Source organism: Crinia signifera, chromosome 12, assembly GCF_055691185.1.
Source record: "Crinia signifera chromosome 12, ASM5569118v1, whole genome shotgun sequence".
NCBI lineage: Eukaryota > Metazoa > Chordata > Amphibia > Anura > Myobatrachidae > Crinia > Crinia signifera.
The window spans coordinates 37,592,153-37,608,636 of NC_139228.1; the positions used below are offsets into that span (position 1 = coordinate 37,592,153).

The window sequence follows — 16,484 nt, forward strand, 5'->3', positions numbered from 1 at the left end:
GCCTAGATCGCTCAGCATGCAGGCTAGGATAAATCGCCCCGTGTTTATGAGCTTTTATAGCTACTACATTTCAGTGGTACTGTATATGGCTGATACTGTAGATCTATAGATGCATGCTGACCACTTGGGGTCAATCTATTGGCTGTCTATCTACTGAAACACACCCACTTCCAGCAATGATATACCAGTAACTCAAACATCAATGTCACACTGTTCTAGGTCTTTGGAGAAATGTATAGAACAATACTAACTGCAATTAAATGATGAAGTCAGGAATTGTGCAACAATTGTGCTTACAGCTACAGGATATGTAACATACCATTAATTTCCTTCAATTATCATAAATAAAATAACAATTATTTTCTCTTTTCTCAGTATTCTTGCCATATGCACTTGCATGACTTTCTAAGAATTTATTGGGCGCAACAAACTATATTTATGATTTGTTATTTAGGAAACATGACACCATAAATATAAAGAAAATATTATATGTCATTACAGTGTTGCAACAGAAGGGTATGCAGTAAATGAAGCTAGTCCTCCATAAAGGAATATAAATTATAATGATCCGATCTGCCATAAAATGTAACACCCCATGCACTGATTAACAATTAATAGGGGGCTGTTACATGGGAGACATACGGAGGACTGGCAGTGGCTCCGAGAGGGGGGGTACTTTTTACCCGTGCCTTGGTCTGATAGATGTTGCAGGGAGCCAGGCAGTCAGTGAGAGGATAGGCTGCTGCGGCAGCACAGACTCTCTTCCCTGCTCAGCACACACTGCGTGTTTGGAGCTGGATCCCACTCATTTGTTCTGCCCGCACCAAAAACATTTTTCCCGCAGGGGCATGGACCTCTGGTAACCACGCCCCCTCCTGGTGGCCATGCCTTCTTTGTTTTACCGGGGCGCAGTCATCCTCTCTGCACCCATGTCAATGCCAGCATCCCGATGGAGATTAGTCCAACAGGGGTAAGTTAAGAATATTTAACCACTCCCCCCCAAAAAAAACTCCCTCCCTGCTAGTGCCTCACCCCAACCTCCATACTCCACTGACTAAACCTACCCCCCTCCCCACAGCCTAACCTTAACTATCCCTTCTACGTTCCTAGAGCTAACCCCTGCGCTCCGCAGCCTAACCCTCCCTCCCCCCAGCCTAACTCTAATGTTTCTCCCCACACACTCCTGCAACCCTAACCCTAAGGCCCCCGTCCCCAGTGCCTTAACCTGACTAGAAGAGCATATACAGTATTACCGCGACAGCACCGTGTTTTGGAAAGCGAAGGATTCTGGTTTATGACATTATTTTATTCATACCCTACAGTATACAGAAGATCGTTATTTACTACCAATGGTGTGAAAATAGCAATGTTCTATGACACTTGGTTGGTTGTAATGAGTCACATGACAAGTCTGACTAAGCATTGTCTATTGAAATAGATTCCTGTGATTGGGATCGCGGCAACAGGTGGGGGTGTTAGAGCCATGACTTCTCTTTATGGAACCCTGTCTGGACTGAAGAAGTTAAACCTCTTGGACTGTGTGTCCTACATTACTGGAACTTCTGGCTCCACATGGTAAGTGCAAGCCTCATTAATGGATCACTGTACCGTTTGGTATATGTAAAACATAAATGCATTCTGTGATTAGTCTTGGGTCCCATTCCCGAGATATCGCATTGTCAGCCTGTACAACACAAATGTCCATTTCCCTGTTTTTTTTCTTAAAATGCAGGACACTTAGTAAGCTTTATGAAGATCCTAACTGGTCACAGAAAGATCTGGCTGGACAAATAGAGTATGCACGTAGAAATGTGACCAAAAGCAAGACTTGCGCTTTTACCTTTGATCGTCTGGCGTTCTACCGGGATGAAATTAGAAATCGGTCACAATTGGGCTACAAGACATCGTTCACAGACATTTGGAGTCTGATACTAGAGTCCATGTTGAATGATGAGGTGAGATTATTGTACATAATACTATATTTAGCACTGAAAGAAGACTTATAAAGCCGAACATATACAGTATAGGGCGTTCATGAATGTGAAAGGAGTCGTTCATACATCTGGAAGCCCATTTGTGCGGGGAAAGGTGGCGACTTCAGCACTGACACCTAAGCGTACAGTATGTTGTGTGAACCAACCCTCACACTCGTTATAAACAGTAATTTTGTACAGTACACAACTGTTTGGGGTTGGCTTCTCACCCAGTAACCAGCACATCCATACAAGATCCAGTGGTTCCCAAACTCCAACATTAGAGTCCAGGCATTGAGATATCCAGATGGCTAAATCAAATTGACTGAGGTACTAATGAAGAGACCCGGACCTAAGCATGAATATCCTTAAATCCTGGGCTTTAATGTTGTAGTTGGGAAACACTGCTGTAGTTCATAACACACTGCATGGGCTCTCTGAGGGGTAGATTTATTAAGCTAGGTGAAGTGATAAAGTGTCTGGTTTTTTTTTATCACTGGCCAATCAGCTCCTACCTGTCATTTTTTTCAAAAAAAATCCCATTATAGGATATGATGGGAGGCTTCCCATCATATCCTATAATTGGATTTTTTAGAAAAATTATCTATTAAAAGTAAAATTTTATGTAAATACTCTTTTAGTTTGAAGTGCGCTCCCTGAATAACAGTCCTTTCCTCTTTTGCCTTCTGCTTAAACCTTTACTGTTTGGGAACTGCACCCCCACAAACCAATTGATTTAAATGTGGGGAATTGATCTGCGGATCATATGAATTCAATCTTTCTTTAGAGTGCAGACATACCCCCAGCTCTGATAAGGAGCAAATCTGTTCCTACACCAATTTTTCAAACCAAGCCTGGAACGTCACAGTTAGGAGCTGATTGGCCGGTGACAAAAATCAGACACTTTATCACTTCACCGAGCTTAATAAATCTACCCCTGAATGAGATGTGCATGCTGGTCGCCGGTACAGTATGTCGGCAATCAAAATACCAACACTGGAATTCTAGAAGCGAGAACACCGGTGCTGGAATCCTGACATTGCTGAGATACTGATACGGACTCTGGTATCGTGACTGTCGGCATCCCGAAGAGAGTATGCCAGGATGGGTTAGTACATGAGGCAGGTCTAGGTTTAGGATGCAGGGAGGGGGGGTTAGCTTTAGTTGCGGGCAGGAAGGTTAGGCATCAATGGAGAGGGTTAGGCACTACTAGGGTGTGCTAGTGTTAAGTACTAAAGAGGAGGGTTAGGCACTAACAGGGAGGGTTAGGGGGCCAGTGAGAAGGAAAGTATACTTCTGGGCCCCTGTTGGTATTCTCTCCATTGGGATGCCACTGATGTTCTTTCTGACCGCCGGCATCCCGCCTGGCAGTCATCCGTATGTATTCCCTCTGAAGACTTGGAAATGGTGCCCCAGTGGTAAACCAGTAATGTTTGTTGATCCCAAACAGTGACAAGTGGGACTTAAGCATAGCCCGGAGTGTTGTGAGTTAAAGGAAAAGACAGATCATACATGCTTGGATCCCTAACACTGAAACATCACCTTAGGCTGCCCTTGATTACAATACCATTGCTTATACAGTATTTGCTATATGTATTCTTATCTTACATTACATCATAGTGTATCTAGCAATATTTAATAGCTAGGCTGGTGCCATTACCTTCTTCATTAATTCATATTTCTGCTACTTTAACAGGTGAATGACACCAAGCTGACAGATCAGAGGAACGCTCTGAGTCACGGGCAGAACCCTCTCCCTGTCTGCCTGGCCATGAATGTCAAACCAACTGAAAACTCCACACTGGATTTTAAAGGTTTGCAAATTAGTTAATGTACTTCCTGTGTTCTCCGTCAGCAGTAAGGAAGCATCAGCAAACGGTTAGGAGTCAGCTTTAGGTGGAATGGCACCGGAAACAAGAACTGACTTCTGCTCCTATAGACATCCTGTTACCTAGCTCCATCCTTTTGTCTCCAGTGCCCTGTAAAGGCTGTGGGCAGAGGGACTTAGCTTTATGTATTTATTTTTCTTAATCTTTAGAAGACTGCCTTACCCATCTGTCTTTATGCTTTACCTGAACCACTGGCTGCATATGAGACATACAGTAACAGTAATGGTCTGATAAGGGTAGGCTCCTGCGCCACAAAGACCATGCAATCTCAGGGAACCGTTTGGCCCATCTGTTCTGCTTTCTGGCTTGCCTGGTGGACCATGTGAGGTTTATACGTTACATGGTGGCAGTTAATCTTGAAACATCCTGTTTCCTTTTGTTTACATCCTATACCAATGGTTCCCAAATGGGGTGCCTCAGGACACTTGCCTTGGATTGGTGGTCTAGGACAAATTCATAATAGTTATGGGGAGAGCAATAGGCAAAACCAGAAAAGCTTATCTGGTTCCTCTCTACATTATTGATCCTAAGGATGATATATGCACAATTTACTTGATACATTTAGAAAAAAAATATTAAATTAACAAGAAACTTTTGACCTAGGGGTTCTGTGAAAAATATTCTGATACTCTAGGGTGCCATGGTTCAAAAAGGTTTGGAAACCGCTGTCCTATATGACAAAAGCATAATCCTGTTCCCTACCTCTGTGGTGCCAACGAATGCCATTGGAGAGCACCCAACGGAGCTCCATTCTTAGGGGGGGGGGGGGGGGTAGGGAGGAGATTCCATATAGCTCATCAACGTTTCGGGGTACAGCGACCCCGTCTTCAGGATGTATAATAACAAAACATGCACTATAGTACAATGTATACAATTACACAAATAAATAGTAAAGAGGAAATACATTTTTGCATCATAATACATGAGATATATTTTTGTTTTATATCTAGAGTGGTGCGAGTTCTCCCCGTATGAGGTGGGGCTTCTTAAATATGGGGTTTTTATCCGCTCGGAGGACTTCGGAAGTGAATTCTTTATGGGAAGATGTACGAAGACACTCCCAGAGTCCAGGATCTGTTTCCTGCAAGGTGAGACCTCCCTTTCTAGGTTTAGATTGATAAGTAGACATACAAGACTAACCCGTTGAGTGCCAACATCTCTGTGAGTGATGTGCAAAATATCTGCTGAAAATGCCAGAATCGCTCACATTTGTTATATAAATTCAAATAAAAAAATGTTGTGTAAAAAAAGATTATATCTCATATATAAGGTAAACATTACAGGTCATTATGATGAATACAAATGTTTGCTTGGCCATTTTCCCACCTATTTTGGCAAATTCACTTGGCACTCAAAGGTCCAACCATCCTTATTTGCATTTCTACAATGTCATAAAGAGAGCTGCAACCCTATGGTCCAATTTTTTTCAAACCTTTCAGAACCCTTTGAAATTCACACTTTGGGTGGGGGTAGTCAATGTTTGATTCTCACTATCGGAATGTTTTAAATGAATCAATTGTTCAGATGTACAGTATTACTGAATGTGGACAGGCTGACAATATGACTCATGTGTTTTGCTAGGCTTATGGAGTAACATCTATTCTGTAAATCTGATGGACGCTTGGTTTGCAGCAGTAAACTCAGAAGATTTATGGCACAGTTTCACCAGGGATTATGTAGAAGACCTTGGTAAGTCTATATTTTTTTTTAACTGGTGTCGAACTATGGGCCCGGTTCAGAGTTGATCAAGGCCGGTTTTCACCACTAACTAATCGCTTGTACTTATCTGCAACATTGCAGTTGAGTGATCAGGTCTAAATTAGGCTCAATATCATTATACAACCACATAATCTTGGACAGTGGGGAAATGCATAATAAAAAAAAGCCCGGCTCTGCAGCTACATTACACAATTCATCCCCTTCTAAGATAAACACATTCAGTAGCAAGGCATTTGGCTGATCAACCAATAATATGGCAGCAACTCACAGACTGAAAACATGCATTATGGTCAAGAGCTTCAGAATGGTGACGTTATGTGATCTAAGTGACTTTGACTGGAGTTTGCTGAATGAACAAGTAGCTGACAAATATGCTGCGGCTGTGTGGTCCTGTTCTGATGGCACAGGGGGGTACTATCCAGTACCAGAAAGGTGTAGCCAATAAATGGCCGTTTCTTATTTCCTTACTGCAGAAGTGAGGCATTCCGCTACTGTCCTGGATGTAAACCTGTTGTCTGAATAGGAAAATTGTCCGATGTCATTTACTCTTGAAAGGATATAGATGTATTAGTGAGAAGATCAGTATAATGTTATATAGAGAGGGGACAGCCCCATTACAGGGATGAGCAGGCCTGTGAAAGGCCTCTTTATTGTTTTTGTTGTATTAGAATTATGACTATGATGTGAAATGTAAGAACATTTGCACAAGGCATGACAGGCCTGCATGTCTCCCACAGATGAAGACGACGCCATTCTGAAGAGGAGGGAGGAGTCAGCGCTGGCCACACGTCTGCACCAGCCTGCTGGAACTTTCAGTTCTGCTGTGCGGGAAATTTTAACCAGTCGCCCTCTTGACGGGGAACATCACAACTTCCTGAGAGGACTGCAGATGCACGAAGATTACAACGTCCATTGTGATTTCTGTACTTTTGATGGTAAGCCAACTATCTGTATTGTTTGAATAGGTACTTGTGGAGTATCACGGCTCCCACGACCTTGATCGTATGCTGATCATATGCTAAAAAATCGCATCGCACCCGATTTTGCACTGAAATGCATCAAAATGCATTGAAATGTGTAGTAAACTTGTTAAATGCCCCCAAATGCCGTTTTTCATAGTGTACCACCCCCACTATCAACGTCAACCCGAAGCGTGGCGAGCGCAGCGGTACGCGTCCTACGACCTTTTCATACCCCCACTATCCACGTCGGCGTGGAGTTGAGAATAGAAAGTGTGGCGAGGGGACGCGGATACCTTCACAGCTATACGTGTCCCCTCGCGGGCTTCACAGGTATCCGCGTCCCCAGGTATCCGCGTGCGCTCGCCACACTTTCTATTCTCAACTCCACGCCGACGTGGATAGTGGGGGTATGAAAAGGTCGTAGGACGCGTACCACCACGCTTCGGGTTGGGGGTGGTACACAGTGAAAAATGACATTTGGGGGCCAATTAACATGTTTCATACTAATTTTAATGCATTTGGATGCATTTAAGATTAAAAACGAATGCCATCGCATCGCATCGTATGCCACTACATATGGCATACGATGCCATACGATGGGAGCCGTGATATTACACAAGTACCTTTTGAATATTTCCCTCCTGATCTCTCACCTCAGTAACACAGGCCGGGAGTTTGTGACCCTTTATTCTTGTATGATAAAAATGAAGGTACATATAAATATTCATATGACGCACTCTTTAAGTAAACAAACCAAAGGGCCGGATTCAAATGTTTTATCGTGCTCAACCTCCCATCCAAAGTGACGGGAGGTGCAAATGATGTTTATTATCACCCTGATCACACCCATTGAGGTCAGGTTTGGACGTGTAAAGCGGTTAAACCCGACCAAACTAATTGGCGCGATGATTAAAGCCCTGTTTGCGCGACCACATGGGTGACTTTCTCATCATTTCAGCTCGCCCGGGGTAAAGAGCTGAAATCATATTTGCGTGCCCATTGGCAGAAACATTTGAATACTGCTGTTAGTAGGTATAGTCCCAGAAAAAATCAACCATAAAAAGTGACAGGTTTATGACTATTCATGAATTAAAAGGGTCAAGGGTCACAACTGGTCCTGTTTTGGTTTTACAAACTGGCCCAACACGGCTGATTGTTGTTACATCTGTTGCAAGCAATGACACTGTCAGAAAATAGCAAAAATGTGAAATGTTCACATGTTTGAAATGGTTGTGCAATCTGTCCAATATTTTAAAATTAATCATGTATATAAGCCCAGCTATGTTGAAAAGGTTATGATGTGCGGCTGACTTGTGCATGTATCCATTTTAAGATCAAAATTTATATCTCATAATATGCATTGCATTTTTGTAGCGTATAAATGCTGCATACCGGGCACAATATTATGTTTTATGGCTGTAATAAGCTTCAAAATAATTCATACAGATATATAGCCATATTTAATATCCAATTGTTCAGAATGATATGAACTGGATCATTTATGAAAAACATTGTGTATACAACAACGCTGTAAATAGTTATTATAATTCAAAGAATAACAAGGCAAAAACTAATTATATACCTTTTATAAAAGATCATTCTGTTGTACTTAAAATTGTCCCTTTCATATAGTGTATTTTTCTCCCAATTCTCCATAAAGATATTAGCATAATAGGGTGCAAATTTTGTACCCACAGCCGGCCCTTGTTTTTGGACATAGTGTCCACCATTGAACTCAAAATGGTTGTGAGTTCAAATAAACCTAATGCCCTCTATGAGGAAATATTTTTCTTTTTCAGGTACCCCATTGCCCGCTTCAAGAACCTGTTGTACTGCTTCTAATCCTTTGATATGTGGTATAGACGTATATAATGCCTGTACAGTCACCGCGGCCCATTTATACGAAGGATGCCAAATTACGTTTTGTATTTCCTTTAAAATTTGTGTAGAATCTCTTAAGTATGATTTTTGCTGTTTTACGTATGGTTGTAATTTGAGATCTAAATAGTGGGATAAATTAAATGTTAAAGACTCCATGCCCGCCACTATAGGTCTTCCTGGGGGGTGGTCTCTATACTTATGGACCTCGGGTATATGATAGAAGATTGGGACTTTGGGTTTACTTACAAATAGATATTCATATTCTTTGTTGCAGATAACACCATCTGTTTTTGCTTTGTTCAATATAACAAATATCTCATCCTTGTAAATCTCAAGAGGGTTATTCGCCAATTTTTCATATGTGTCTAAATCCTCAATCATTCTATATGCTTCCAAAATGTAAGCTGAGCGGTCTTGGAGGACTACTGCGCCTCCTTTATCCGCTTTTTTATGACCAGCTCGTCCTCATTCTTAAGATCTTTTAAAGCTCTTTGTTCTTGAGGGTTAAGACTGCTACACAGTCTATTTATTGATTTTTAAAGACTTAAAGTCTTCTTTTACCAAATTAAAGTACATATCTATATGACTTCCTCTAGATTTGATTGGGTAAATTTAGAAGGTAAGGCCACAAGGGGTTTAGGAGTTTGTGAATTTGTAGATGGATTTTTCAAGAAATGTCTTTGTAGAGTATGGTTTCTTACATATTTATTCAAGTCTTTGTAAAGATCAAACTTTTTAGAGTGTTGATCTGGTACAAATGTGATTCATTTATTTAATATTTGGATTTGTGATTCGGATAGAGTCTTCTTTGAGAGATTGATAAGACCTGTATTTGATCTCTCTGGGGGAAGATTCCTTCTCTATTTTTTGGGGAATTTTCCACCCCCTCTCTTTCCCTTTCTCCTAAGGACCTTTTTATTCCTATGGGGGATTCTAGTCTCGCATGTGTAGTTTCCTGTATATGCTGAAAAATTCCTCTCCTTTTCTCTCCTAAAAAATGAGTATTATTTCGTGGAGACGGTGATCTGAAAACATCATAGCGGTTAGATGTTTCTTGGAAGTATCTATCCCTTGGCGGAGAATAGCGTTTATTAGAGTATTTTCTCAGATTTCCATGATAGGGGGATCTATATGATCTTATTCTATTTCATCCTTGATAGGAAACTCTCTGTCTTGGGTAGCTATGATCTTTTACACTATAGTGTCCTTCATCTCGCTCATCTCTATACTGGACTTGGGGTCTAGGTAATGGGTTAAAGTTGTTGTTATTAGGATTATTGGATTGAGGCTAATCACCGACTTTACCATTATCATAATCTTGCTTGTCCTTATAGAATTATTTCTGTTTTCTATAGATTATTTCCGTCTCTAATGAGTCAAGTTTCCCTTGTAGATCAATCACATCTTTTTTTAAATCATCATCCTCTTCATTTAGCCTGAACAATCATCCAAAGTTTTGTTGCAATTGTCTAGGAATTCATCATTTTCCTGACCCATAGTAGGTTTTTAAGAATTCGTAGGCCCTGAAGCGACTCTTCAGACTATTCTCCACAAAATAAAAGAATACAGTATGATTTGGGGCTTTTCCATTAACCAGGACAAGTCTCAGGATTTAAACCGGGGCCCGCAGACACATCACCATTGGGAAGCAGGCAGTCACATATGAAGGGCCTTGACTGCAATAAAGTATCTTGGAGTCTATATACCAAAATGCATACATGACCTATACAGACTTAATATCAATACAACGCTAAAATCTGCCCTGGAGGAACTAGACAAATGGAGACATCTTATGCTCTCCTATCTAAGACATATCCATCTTTTAAAAATGATAACATTTCCGAAACGTAACAATCTTCCGCAATTTCATATGGCAAAATAAGCGACCGCAGATAAGCTTATGGAAACTCCAGCAGCACGTGTCCAATGGAGGAGTAAATCTTCCTAATTTAAAACTCTATAATAAGGCTGGGGTGTTCGGATATATTAGAGACTGGATACATAACACGTCTAATAACACCAACACCAATATTGATCAATTGTTCCTGCCACATCAACAGCTGCTCTCATTCTTACATTGTCATAAACAAGAAATCTCAGACTGTTACCCAAAACCCGCACTTGATAACAACATGGACGTCTGCCCGAAATGCAGCATCCCCAATGCCACGTTTAAACATTCCAGGTGGGACTGCCCCACTTATAAATAATTTCTGGAGACCGGTACAGGGATTCTCCACATCATATCTTTTAAGTCATCCCCCACTAACAGCTGAATGGGTGATCCTAGGGATTTTCCCTCCCAATACAATGATTTTGGCGTGATAGCAAAAAGGTAATGCTCACCATCTCAGCGGTTGCCAGCAAATGTATTTTACACCAATGGATCCACACAGAACCTCCTACTATACCTTTGTTCCGGGCCAAAGTCTTCCATGTGTTTCACATGGAATGGTTGGAGACGTCCAAAAAGAAGAACCCACAAAAATTCTTTCAGATATGGGAGGGTCTTATAGACTCTTTATGAAATGATCTTAAAACACAAATGTACAAATGCTTTTGATCCACGCAGTGGTACAAAACACAAATGCCGTCAGGTGAAGATCCAATTGATCTCTCAACCAGCAATGCTACTGTCTGATTGTGGGCATTCTCTGGTTCATGTCCGTCCAATTCTAGCATTTTTCATGAAGGTTCATGAACCTTTTGTTTCTTACGGGCATTTGAAATGTTTTCTCTGTGAGACAGAATTGTTTAACATTTGTATAAAAATTGTAATGTGTAACTGTGACTGATACATGCATTTTTATTATGCTCAATCCTTTATAATCAAATTATAAAAAAAATATATATATATTATAATTAACTTTGTTTTATAAGCAGGCTGACATCTTCACCAACAGAATTATGAAAATGAAGCTCTTTGAGTTTTGGAAGATCAGACTTCATTTAACAAACTACGACAAGATCTAATAAAATATTTTGTGGAGTTATGAATTGTAATAGTAGACACATTACTTAATAAGGGCATCATTAGAGATGATTTCCAATTCTTAAATAAGAATACACCGATCATCCCCATTGCCTGCCCAAACTTCCTAAGCCACGCCAAGACCCACAAAGATGTCCCACTTTAGTGGGTATTTATTTTCTTACCTCTGGCTACTCAGAATATGTTGAATTATTCCTTAAAAATATGTGAAGAACTTACTCTGGTTGTATCCTTAATGCAAAAGATTATTACAGATCATGAATAACATTGAATTTAGGGATTACATTTGACTAGTAATGAATGGGTAACAATTGATATTCAATCACTATTCTGCGAAATAAGGATATAAATAGCTGCAAATAATTTTTAGATGATCCATCACTTAAATACACATACAATTTCTTTATGTATCCTCAGGAAATTAATTTTAAGCTACAATTCTTTCACATTCTTGGACACTTTTTTTGTAAAAATAAATTCTTTATTTCAAAGTTATTTTAAATAGTACAGTACAAAAGTAGCAAACAGAGCCTATGGTAAGTCAATGAGTCGACATTTTTGACACATTTTATATAAAAATGGAGGGCACTACAATGGGTACTGTTTTCACTCCCACTTTCACCAATCTCCATGTGGGGAGCTATTATTGTAAACAAATTTCTGGAGACCATCTTTTCAAGAAAATCCTGATAACATAGTATAAATCAGCAGTTCTCAAATTATATTGTTCTGGGACCCAGTCATACAATAAAAATTATTACAGGACCCCAGCAAGTTATCACAAAATTGTCACCCACATGTGTGGTCAGCAGACCGCACATACATGGCAGTATTGTGGAGGCACAAAATGATGCAAGGAGTCTGAAGTAACAGACAATTCAACTGATTTTTAAACTCCTTGGAGCACAGGCTGAGAGATTAGAGAAGTCATCAGTCTGATGGTCGGCAACATGGAGTCACAACCACATGCAGAGATGGTTGAACCCCACTTTGGGGTCAGGACCCACAGTTTGAGAACCACGGGTATAGATATATAGATGACATTTTAATCACATAAGTGGGTTCATTAGAAGTTTTTGATGATTTTTTTTGAAATATCAGAACTATTCATTATAGTTTATCTTATACATATAAAATTAATGAAAATGTATTGAATAGCTAGAACTTGTTTTAATTGGTGAAGGAAAACAATTGCTCACTCATTATTAGGTTAAATGGTAGATACAAATAACTAGGTCCACTATAACAGGGGCCATACTAAAAAACAAATATCTTATTTCAACAGTTCTGTAACATTTGCAGAAATTGCTCTGCTTCTGTGGAATTTAATGATCAACTTAGATCTACTCAGGAAGGTTCAAAGAGAGGTGACCCTGAAAAACTAATTTCAGAGGCAGAGTTGAAAGTAAAAAATAAAGACTGCAATGATCTAAGTTGTTCATTAAATTCCACAGAAGCAGAGCAATTTCTGCAAATGTTACAGAACTGTTAAAATAAGATATTTGTTTTGTTTTTTAGTATGGCCACTGTTATAGTGGACCTAGTTATTTGTATCTACCGTTTAACCTAATAATGAGTAATTGTTTTCCTTCACCAATTAAAACAAGTTCTAGCTATTCAATACATTTTCATTAATTTTATATGTATAAGATAAACTATAATGAATAGTTCTGATATTTCCCCAAAAAATCATCAAAACCTTCTAATGAACCCTCTTATATGATTAAAATGTCATCTATATATCTATACCCGTGGTTCTCAAACTGTGGGTCCTGACCCCAAAGTGGGGTCAGGACCCATGTGGTTGTGACTCCATGTTGCCGACCATCAGACTGATGACTTCTCTAATCTCTCAGCCTGTGCTCCAAGGAGTTTAAAAATCAGTTGAATTGTCTGTTACTTCAGACTCCTTGCATCATTTTGTGCCTCCACAATACTGCTATGTATGTGCGGTCTGCTGACCACACATGTGGGTGACAATTTTGTGATAACTTGCTGGGGTCCTGTAATAATTTTTATTGTATGAATGGGTCTCAGAACAATATAATTTGAGAACTGCTTATTTATACTATGTTATCAGGATTTTCTTGAAAAGATGGTCTCCAGAACTTGTTTACAATAATAGCTCCCCACATGGAGATTGGTGAAAGTGGGAGTGAAAACAGTACCCATTGTAGTGCCCTCCATTTTTATATAAAATGTGTCAAGAATGTCGACTCATTGACTTACCATAGACTCCGTTTGCTACTTTTGTACTGTACTATTTAAAATAACTTTGAAATAAAGAATTTATTTTTACAAAAAAAGTGTCCAAGAATGTGAAAGAATTGTAGCTTAAAATTAATTTCCTGAGGATACATAAAGAAATTGTATGTGTATTTAAGTGATGGATCATCTAAAAATTATTTGCAGCTAATTATATCCTTATTTTGCAGAATAGAGATTGAATATCAATTGTTACCCATTCATTACTAGTCAAATGTAATCCCTAAATTCAATGTTATTCATGATCTGTAATACTCTGGTTGTATCCTTAATGCAAGAGATTAAGTTCTTCACATATTTTTAAGGAATAATTCAACATATTCTGAGTAGCCAGAGGTAAGAAAATAAATACCCACTAAAGTGGGACATCTTTGTGGGTCTTGGCGCGGCTTAGGAAGTTTGGGCAGGCAATGGGGATGATCGGTGTATTCTTATTTAAGAATTGGAAATCATCTCTGATGCCCTTATTAAGTAATGTGTCTACTATTACAATTCATAACTCCACAAAATATTTGATTAGATCTTGTCGTAGTTTGTTAAATGAAGTCTGATCTTCCAAAACTCAAAGAGCTTCATTTTCATAATTCTGTTGGTGAAGATGTCAGCCTGCTTATAAAACAAAGTTCATTATAATATGTATATATATATATATATTTTATAATTTGATTATTAAGGATTAAGCATAATAAAAATGCATGTATCAGTCACAGTTACACATTACAATTTTTATACAAATGTTAAACAATTCTGTCTCACAGAGAAAACATTGCAAATGCCCGTAAGAAACAAAAGGTTCATGAACCTTCATGAAAAATGCTAGAATTGGACGGACATGAACCAGAGAATGCCCACAATCAGACAGTAGCATTGCTGGTTGAGAGATCAATTGGATCTTCACCTGACGGCATGTGTGTTTTGTACCACTGCGTGGATCAAAAGCATTTGTACATTTGTGTTTTGAGATCATTTCATAAAGAGTCTATAAGACCCTCCCATATCTGAAAGAATTTTTCTGTGGGTTCTTCTTTTTGGACGTCTCCAACCATTCCATGTGAAACACATGGAAGACTTTGGCCCGGAACAAAGGTATAGTAGGAGGTTCTGTGTGGATCCATTGGTGTAAAATACATTTGCTGGCAACCGCTGAGATGGTGAGCATTACCTTTTTGCTATCACGCCAAAATCATTGTATTGGGAGGGAAAATCCCTAGGATCGCCCATTCAGCTGTTAGTGGGGGATGACTTAAAAGATATGATGTGGAGAATCCCTGTACCTGTCTCCAGGGCAGTCCCACCTGGAATGTTTAAACGTGGCATTGGGGATGCTGCATTTCGGGCAGACGTACATGTTGTTATCAAGTGCGGGTTTTGGGTAACAGTCTGAGATTTCTTGTTTATGACAATGTAAGAATGAGAGCAGCTGTTGATGTGGCAGGAACAATTGATCAATACAGTAATGGTGTTGGTGTGATTAGACGTGTTATGTATCCAGTCTCTAATATATCCGAACACCCCAGCCTGATTATAGAGTTTTAAATTAGGAAGATTTACTCCTCCATTGGACACGTGCTGCTGGAGTTTCCATAAGCTTATTTTGCCATATGAAATTGCGGAAGATTGTTACGTTTCGGAAATGTTATCATTTTTAAAAGATGGATATGTCTTAGATAGGAGAGCATGAGATGTCTCCATTTGTCTAGTTCCTCCAGGGCAGATTTTAGAGTTGTATTGATATTAAGTCTGTATAGGTCATGTATGCATTTTGGTATATAGACTCCAAGATACTTTATTGCAGTTGAGGCCCATCATATGTGACTGCCTGCTTCCCAATGGTGATGTGTCTGCGGGCCCCGGTTTAAATCCTGAGACTTGTCCTGGTTAATGGAAAAGCCCCAAATCATACTGTATTCTTTTATTTTGTGGAGAATAGTCTGAAGAGTCGCTTCAGGGCCTACGAATTCTTAAAAACCTACTATGGGTCAGGAAAATGATGAATTCCTAGACAATTGCAACAAAACTTTGGATGATTGTTCAGGCTTAATAACCAATGAAAGGAAAAAGGAATTAAACAAATTAGAAGAATCAGTTATGACTAAATGAAGAGGATGATGATTTAAAAAAAGATGTGATTGATCTACAAGGGAAACTTGACTCATTAGAGATGGAAATAATCTATAGAAAACAGAAATAATTCTATAAGGACAAGCAAGATTATGATAATGGTAAAGTCGGTGATTGGCCTCAATCCAATAACAACAACTTTAACCCATTACCTAGACGCCAAGTCCAGTATAGAGATGAGCGAGATGAAGGACACTATAGTGTAAAAGATCATAGCTACCCAAGACAGAGAGTTTCCTATCAAGGATGAAATAGAATAAGATCATATAGATCCCCTTATCATGGAAATCTGAGAAAATACTCTAATAAATGCTATTCTCCGCCAAGGGATAGATACTTCCCAGAAACATCTAACCGCTATGATGTTTTCAGATCACCGTCTCCACGAAATAATACTCATTTTTAGGAGAGAAAAGGAGAGGAATTTTTCAGCATATACAGGAAACTACACATGCAAGACTAGAATCCCCCATAGGAATAAAAAGGTCCTTAGGAGAAAGGGAAAGAGAGGGGGTGGAAAATTCCCCAAAAAAGAGGGAAGGAATCTTCCCCCAGAGAGATCAAATACAGGTCTCATCAATCTCACAAAGAAGACTCTATCCAAATCACAAATCCAAATATTAAATAAATGAATCAAATTTGTACCAGATCAACACTCTAAAAAGTTTGATCTTTACATAGA

The 16,484-nt window shown here is 39.2% G+C and overlaps 1 protein-coding gene across 4 annotated transcripts in view; it reads left to right on the top strand.

Annotated features, from left to right (window-relative positions):
- Positions 1-16,484, top strand: part of LOC146049411 (cytosolic phospholipase A2 beta-like) — a 109,348-nt gene that overhangs the window by 88,149 nt on the left and 4,715 nt on the right. For 3 of the 4 annotated variants that reach the window (XM_083165941.1, XM_083165940.1, XM_083165939.1), the window contains exons 12-17: positions 1,439-1,575; positions 1,733-1,955; positions 3,670-3,787; positions 4,813-4,950; positions 5,444-5,551; positions 6,319-6,516. In XM_083165941.1, coding sequence (XP_083022067.1) covers positions 1,439-1,575; positions 1,733-1,955; positions 3,670-3,787; positions 4,813-4,950; positions 5,444-5,551; positions 6,319-6,516 — 922 coding nt within the window. Of the gene's footprint in view, positions 1-1,438; positions 1,576-1,732; positions 1,956-3,669; positions 3,788-4,812; positions 4,951-5,443; positions 5,552-6,318; positions 6,517-8,342; positions 8,898-16,484 lie in introns of those variants that run through there. The other variant, XM_083165942.1, reaches the window with a different exon arrangement.